Source organism: Ischnura elegans, chromosome 13 (assembly GCF_921293095.1).
Source record: "Ischnura elegans chromosome 13, ioIscEleg1.1, whole genome shotgun sequence".
NCBI classification, from domain to species: domain Eukaryota; kingdom Metazoa; phylum Arthropoda; class Insecta; order Odonata; family Coenagrionidae; genus Ischnura; species Ischnura elegans.
In genome coordinates this window covers 17385704-17392982 of record NC_060258.1, presented here as the reverse complement: position 1 = coordinate 17392982, position 7279 = coordinate 17385704, and the positions used below count along the sequence as shown (strand labels likewise).

The following is a 7279-nucleotide window of genomic DNA, read 5'->3' as shown; positions in this document are numbered from 1 at the left end:
TGAGTCAACCAATAGGAGCTTAGGTATCCGATAGTTTATGTTTCTGAGCAGACGGGTTTAACGTGAATTTCGGAATGGAGTCCCAAACTTGTATTTCGTAAGTTAACGTGAAATAATTAATATAAACTACATTGTTGAAATGTTTATACTTTAAAGCTTATTCATATACAGTTATATGTCATCCATTGTATACAGTCATTCATTTATCGTCGAATCCAAACCTATTCTCTGCCCATGTTGCTATTATGGCAATGAATACAATTTTAGATACCGGCAAAGGTCGGAGAAAATGAGCAGGAAGCAGTATGTGGTGCTCACTAATTTTATGAGTGACCACAGAAGCTTTGCCCTTGGCGTATTCCAAGGAATAAACGGGGAGGCAACAATAAATAAAATGTGGGGTGACAAACCTTAATATTTCATCGACAATTAACAAAAATGTGCTACTGAGATTGACAGATGCCTACAAAGAACGAAGATATTTGCACACACACCGACATGTTTTTTTAATACCAATAATAAAAATAAAAATGCCTTATGAAAACTCCAGCCCCTCCAGCCCGATTTCCTTCGCTTCTCATCTGTCATTTGTTGATGTCTGCTGTCTGAATCTGAAAGATAAGGCAATGGATCGACCAATAAACATATATTGGGGAAGGATGATGAGGGTGTTTGCGGAGTATGTAAGAAGGAGGCATCTGACATATGAAATGAGACGAATAAGGGTTTCCCACAATCCGATCGAATTAGATGAAGACCATTTTCCAATGTTTTTCAGAGTGTCGAAACACATTTTTCAATATCTCTGCCGGTCTCTGGGACCCACACTAAGGAAACGCAGAATATCTCAGACGCAGAATAAGAAGATTCAACATTACACACGCCCATAGTGATATAATGAAAACTCTTCAATAATATTTATCTGTTTTTCCACGCTTAGTGATATTCTGCGTTTCCTTAGTGTGGGTCCCAGAGACCGGCAGAGATATTGAAAAGTGTTTTTCGACACTCTGAAAAACATTCGAAAATGGTCTTCATCTAATTCGATCGGATTGAGGGAACCCCTTATTCGTCTCATTTCTAATGTCAGATACCTCCTTCTTCTTACATATATGTATACTCCGCAAACACCCTCGTCATCCTTCGCCAAATATATGTTCATGGTCCATCCATTGCCAAATCCTTCAGATTCCGACCTTCCGACGGCAGAAATAAACAAATGACAGTTGAGAACCGAAGGAAATCGGGCTGGAGTTATCATAAGGACGGGTCAGAAGCCTGCGTTATTCCAGCCCCGAGATAGCTCCAGTTCGCAACTCCTATCGGAGTTATTTTGACTACTGTAATCGCAAATTGAGCTATGGCAGCCATCATAACTCTTATAGCTCCATAGCTCCGGAGTTATGACTTACGTAATAAGCCCCGTTGACCGCCATCCGGAAAGTGCTGAAAGTAGCACTGATGAAGAGGACAGCCACCAAGCAGTTATATTAAAAATCTATGAAGATAAGGAGGACGCGGAGAAGTACCGCCTGATCTACCTCCGATCGGAAAAGCGGCTTACGAAGCCTGTAATCCGATATTATATGCCCAGAAAGAGGAAGGCTGACGCAGACAGGAGGGAAGTGACAGGGAAGGCTTCAAGGAAGGTGAAGCAGGTAATGGATGATTTATTGCCGAATATTACCACTAGTGTGTTAGCATCTAAATTGTTTGGTTTTCCTTACGTCCCGTAACGCACCTTGGCTTTAAGCATTGTTCCAATGTGTCTCCATCCAATCAAGATTTCAACCTTGTATTTGCAGGATCTTTCTGAGGCCTCGAGGAATATAGCGGCTTCTCGTATGAAGGCGTTGAACAAAATTTTGCAAGAAAAGGAGGAGACGCTTAAGGCACGCAGAAAGGACAGCAGGAATGAGGCAGATGACCGCCGTGTCAACTCACCAGCTGCGGACTGCCAGGAATGCCAGGGAAAGGCCTGGCAAGTGGAACTGCTGGAGAAAGAGGTGGCCGCCCTTACAGCGGAAAATAAAATACTGAAGGATTACAACGATTCCCTGAAGGAAACTAACAAAGTCTTGCAGGAGGTTGTGGGCCAAATGTGTTCAGCCAAGCAGACTGGAATTCTAGAAGGTGTTGTTATTTTCTTGACATCTCATTTTACTTCTTTTCCGTGGGGGGGGGGGTGCAGTTTTCCTTGGGCCGTCATCTGTTGGGAATCAGAGGAAGACTCACGGCAGAAGAAAATAAATTGGTAATAAATGACCATTCTCACCTTGAAAAGTGGGAAGGGGATGAGGGAAAGGGATAAAATTGCTCCCAGGGCCCCAATGGCATCACTTTTCAGACTTTTTACTTTTGAGTTCTGATTTTTTCGACATTATGAGTAATTCGACAGTAGTAGATGACTACATTCAGTTTTTATCTCATCTCATTTCATTAGCTGGGGAAGTGGGTATAAACATACTGGTTATCGGTGGTTGGAAATATTTGAAATCATTGTTACTAGCGAGTACTAAGTATGTGCCCTGAATGTTTATCTTTTCAGTTGCCAGAGATAATGAAGTAGTTGTTACAGTGGAGCGCATTGAAAGTCCGAAATGCAGTGCAGCAACTAGTGTTACACCCGTTGCTCTCAATGGTGGTAAGTTCACTTCCGTAAAATGAAAAAGGTGATGAGAAGTTTTTTACTTGCTATTTTGTTTTCGACTCCGGGTTTAGTTGTGCCAAGGGCCTGAGCTTATTTTAAATTAATGTAATCCTGGATAATCTCATAGTTTAGCTCATGTACTAGTGGTTTACCTTAGTTGTTTCTAAGGGGATTAATTTAACAAATTTTATTGGGTGTTTTCAAATGCTTCATTCAGGGTGTCATTTTCTTGAAAACCTGGAGATTTGGGGAAATTTATTGTGCATGAGATTCTAGGAATGTCTGAGGGAGAGGGAAAGGTCTGGAAAATATTTTTTGTTGCACAAGTTAAATGATGCTATTTCCTCATAATCATAAGTGTATGTGTGAGTGTCTCATTCTCAACAAGTCATAAATATAGCCATTCAAAATAATTTTTCTTATTTTTGCATTAGGTGAAGTATTTAGCAGGACTAAAAATTTGCTTATTATCTAAAGTGATGAAATTCCACAAAATTCATGCTACCAGAATGTCTTGAAAATTCTGGAGGAAATTTTGAAAAGTCAGGGCATTGCAACTAAATGTGAAAGTGGTCACTACGTCCCTCTCTTCGTATGTTTAAGACAGGTAGTTTACCTCAGAGATGGATTGAAACTAGAATTAACTATGAAAGTGGCTGTGGAAGGGCTGGAGTAAAGAAATATCAGCAGTATTTAAGATGATACCTGATAGCTGTGTTAAAGGGAATGCGATTGAAGGGAGCTTGGCCAACCACTGTTTACACACACTATTTGTAATAATTCGGGTTAAGAGATTGGATATATATACAAATTTGACTTAAACCAATGGGATGGAGAAGGTTTGCTCCTAGATTCCACTAAAACTCAGACCTTTGTAGACTTTCAGGTAAAGAGTAGTACCCAAATGACATTCTCGTCATTTAAATTAGGTGATATAAACTTACTTTGTGGTCAGCTTATATCATCTTATAATGATCACATCTGTATTGCTTGTTAAAAATGCTCAATGGGATAGTAATGTGTATGCATTTTTCCCAGTACATAGCATAGGAATAGTTGGGTTGGTAATCAAAGATTGGGAAAATTGATCTGTGGACACAGGTCATAACAAGTGTCAAGTAAGGAGGAGGGCAACAGTGGTTTTCCAAGTTCCAATGCATTGCATTTTATGTTGAGCGTAAATTCTTGCTAGAGTGGATCATTGTTTAATTGTATATGTATCCTATTTTAGGTTCATTGGACATGGAATTGGAGGTGGAAAATTTGGCAGTTGACTTTATTGGGGAAGCAGGAGTCGTTGGTGATGTGGAATATGAAGAATCTGGTGGTCTGCTGCAAACTGCTGGAGGAATGGAGGAACCAATTTGGGCTGAGACCAATGGGAAGGTATTGGTCTTAATTTTTTTGTTTACCCAGTCTAATTCAGTGCTTGAAGTGTGTGCTAAATCCAATTCTCTATCATAGTTTATTGTTCTCACATGTTGCAAGTTTTGACTATTGGTTGCTGTCATGTTCATATTCAGTATGGTATTATTATTGCTTCTAAATGTGGCAACATGCAGAAGTAATATTTTTGTGCACTCAGAAAATTTTCAGTGTAAGGAAGAATGAACTTTTATATGTATACAATTTCGTGAGAGATATTTGTTAATTTTATTTTTAATATCAGGTTCATTGGGGATGGGGACAATGGGTCCCAAAAAGTGCAAGTAATGCGGTGCTTGCGCAGATCAAATTGAAGAGGGTGGCCGGGGATGCTACCAGGGTACTTCTTGGAAGAGAGGCAGAGAAGTACAATTATACTGGGTACAGGTCTGCTAATGGAGACACAAGAAACCCACCAAAGAAGCCTTTTCCTGATTGTATTAAGAAGGCTGTTGAAGGTGAGGCTTTCAGGAAGATGTATTGTAGGGATTAGTATGCCACTATTGATGTTGATTAGAATTTTAAACCAATTTTTTTTTGGGTTTAAACTGAATTATTTTCTTTACAGCTGTCATGCTGAAATGGTGTGAAATTACTCAGCAGCCTGAGAATGTCATCAGAGACATTCGAATGTGTCCTGCGAGTCAGGGCTATAAAGCGGCAATGACCCAAGTGGGTATCACAATGGCGAAATCGAAAATTCCTGGTTTTGCTGAGAAGAAGAAGCAGGAGAGGATGAGGAGGCTAGAGAAGGCTACAAATAAATAAGTTTGCATTTGTCCAGTGACAAATTTCTATTGAATAAATTATTGAATATTTTTAGTGGTTGATTTTAATTTTTTCAAGGAAGATCTCCACATTTTTCCTGTTCCCTATATTCCCTTTCCTATTCTGTATGGGGATTGATTCCCTGCGGGGAATAATTCCCTACGGGGAATGATTCCCTGCGGGGAATGATTCCCTACGGGGAATGATTCCTTGCGGGGAATGATTCCCTACGGGGAATGATTCCCTGCGGGGAATGATTCCCTGCGGGGAATGATTCCCTACGGGGAATGATTCCCTACGGGGAATGATTCCCTGCGGGGAAAATCCCCATTGCCAATTCCCCGCAGGGAATTTCCCTGTAGGGATTTACAATAGGGTGATGTAGCTTTTCAACTAATATTTTCACAATATAACCTTAAAGTGTCGAAAATTTCCACAAGTTAGTGTACAGAAGCAAAATTACGGTTAAAACTACCACACCTGCATTTCAATGTGTGAAATTATAGATCGTATTTTGCATTTTTACCAACAATAAGATTAATAACGGTTGTAAACAAGTTACATACACGCACACTTCAACGCATCGGATATAGATTTCCCCATTTTCCATTTTATATGGACTTATCATTTCAAAAAATAATAACTATAACTCCTTCAACTCTTTCCTATGATTGTAGAAGCACAACAGAGCCAAGTAAACACTATGCAAACACCAAACGCAGAGTGACAATTTTAAAGGTTGCGCCCTTTTTTGCCTTCGCATCAACCGCATCAAGAGTTTCTGATGCGAGCCGATGCTTCCGAAACCTTGAAATATGCTCGATGCAGGGCCGCGTCAATGCTTGATTCGGAACGGCCTGATGCGCATCGATGAAAATGATGCGTGATTCGGAACATGTGAAGATATATGAAGATATATGTGAAGTCTTGAGGAAAGTGCACTACGCGATGGTATAAGTATGTAGCGGACAAAACAAACACTAATAAAAACGTAGGAACACATAGAAAAGGACACTCACAAAGAAGCTTGCAAACGTTTCAGCGGGTTGACCCGCTATCGTCAGTGCTGAAGGTGAACTTAGAGTTCACCTTCAGCACTGATGATAGCTGGTCAACCCGCTGAAACGTTTGCAAGCTTCTTTGTGAGTGTCCTTTTCTATGTGTTCCTATGTTTTTATTAGTGTTTGTTTTGTCCGCTACATACTTAAGATATATGTGAAGATATATGAACAATGAGGGAGAAGTTACTTGCTGCATTTATCGTTTTGTTTCAATCTTTGATGGATTAAATGATTACATTTGTGTGCATACTCTGTGTCCTTGATTTGGTTTTCACTGCTGGTCTGATATGTTGTATTATAAAGACCTCAACGTCAGAAGTCGCGGTGGCATAGTGGAGTAAATGCGTCATCGTCTTAGTGAAGGTTGTTAGATCAAATTCCATGCTCGGAATTTATATCTCAAGTTCACAAAAAATTTTGCTTGGTAACTCCTTTTTTATTTAATAATGAGTTTCAAATAATTTAAACTCACTGTAACTGTTGTATACTATTTTTAATGGTAAATGGTAATATACAAGTTAAGAATTGGGCAAGGGTTGACATATCCTTTTTATGAACTGCTAGTACACATTTTGAACGTTAGGGATTTGCAAAAGGGGTAATCGTAACCCGACAGTAAGGGGCGCATTCAAACCCAGCGTTCGTATTAACTTAATGATTTTAGATTGGCGATGAAGGGTCATACATAACAGTTGATTATTGCATTTGATTAATTGGTTTAGAAAGCTGTTGATTATTATGATTTTCTGTAATGAGCACCATGCTTCATCACACGTCTCTTGAGACGGGTTATGTTTTAACTGGTCAAAATTTAGACGTGGTTTCATAAAGCAGTTAATAAAGTCCAAATTGTGGGGAGCCATATATAACTCGGTTTGGTAAAACTGCACTCCGTAAACGTGCCCCGTATGTACACTAACCCCAGTGTACACTACACATTTGGGTTTATTCTGCACTAGCACCTTCTGATATACAACAGTTTTTGCTTTGTTATTTGACGAATGAACAAATGAAGTGGATAGTTTACCAACACTGAACATGACACACACAAATGTTCACGAGAAAAACATGGATTTCCTAAATTCAGACCACAGGCACTCAACGGTTGACAAAATAATTACCCTGTAAACACAATGAGTTGCAGCAACGTTGCAGTCAGGTTGCACGAGGTTGCAGAGGTTGCAGGGCTGTTGAGGTCTCTTTGCAACGTCCTGGCAACGTTGCAGACAGGTTGCACGAGGTTGCAGAGCTACTTAGGTCTCTTTGCAACGTTGCAGACAGGTTGCTTTGCAACGTCCTTACAACAATTTTCCCTCATTCATTAAAATATGAAAATATTGAGCTAAAAGAATAGGTACCCACACAGCAGAGGATA

At 39.7% G+C, this 7279-nt stretch overlaps 1 protein-coding gene across 1 annotated transcript; it reads left to right on the top strand.

Moving 5' to 3' along the window:
- The first annotated feature begins 1403 nt into the window (after positions 1-1403).
- Positions 1404-4893, top strand: LOC124170042. Its single transcript, XM_046548726.1, has 6 exons — positions 1404-1658; positions 1806-2133; positions 2549-2644; positions 3882-4036; positions 4320-4533; positions 4644-4893. Exons 1-6 carry the CDS (start codon positions 1404-1406, stop codon positions 4841-4843), a joined length of 1248 nt encoding a protein of 415 aa, XP_046404682.1. The 3' UTR covers positions 4844-4893.
- The last annotated feature ends 2386 nt before the right edge of the window (positions 4894-7279 follow it).

Bases quoted from the DNA above. Each gene is read 5' to 3' on its own strand.
- LOC124170042 (XM_046548726.1), top strand. From the start codon at position 1,404: ATGACTTACGTAATAAGCCCCGTTGACCGCCATCCGGAAAGTGCTGAA. The intron at 1,659-1,805 runs GTAATGGATGAT...TTGTATTTGCAG, and splicing joins CTTCAAGGAAGGTGAAGCAG to GATCTTTCTGAGGCCTCGAG. The intron at 2,645-3,881 runs GTAAGTTCACTT...ATCCTATTTTAG, and splicing joins ACCCGTTGCTCTCAATGGTG to GTTCATTGGACATGGAATTG.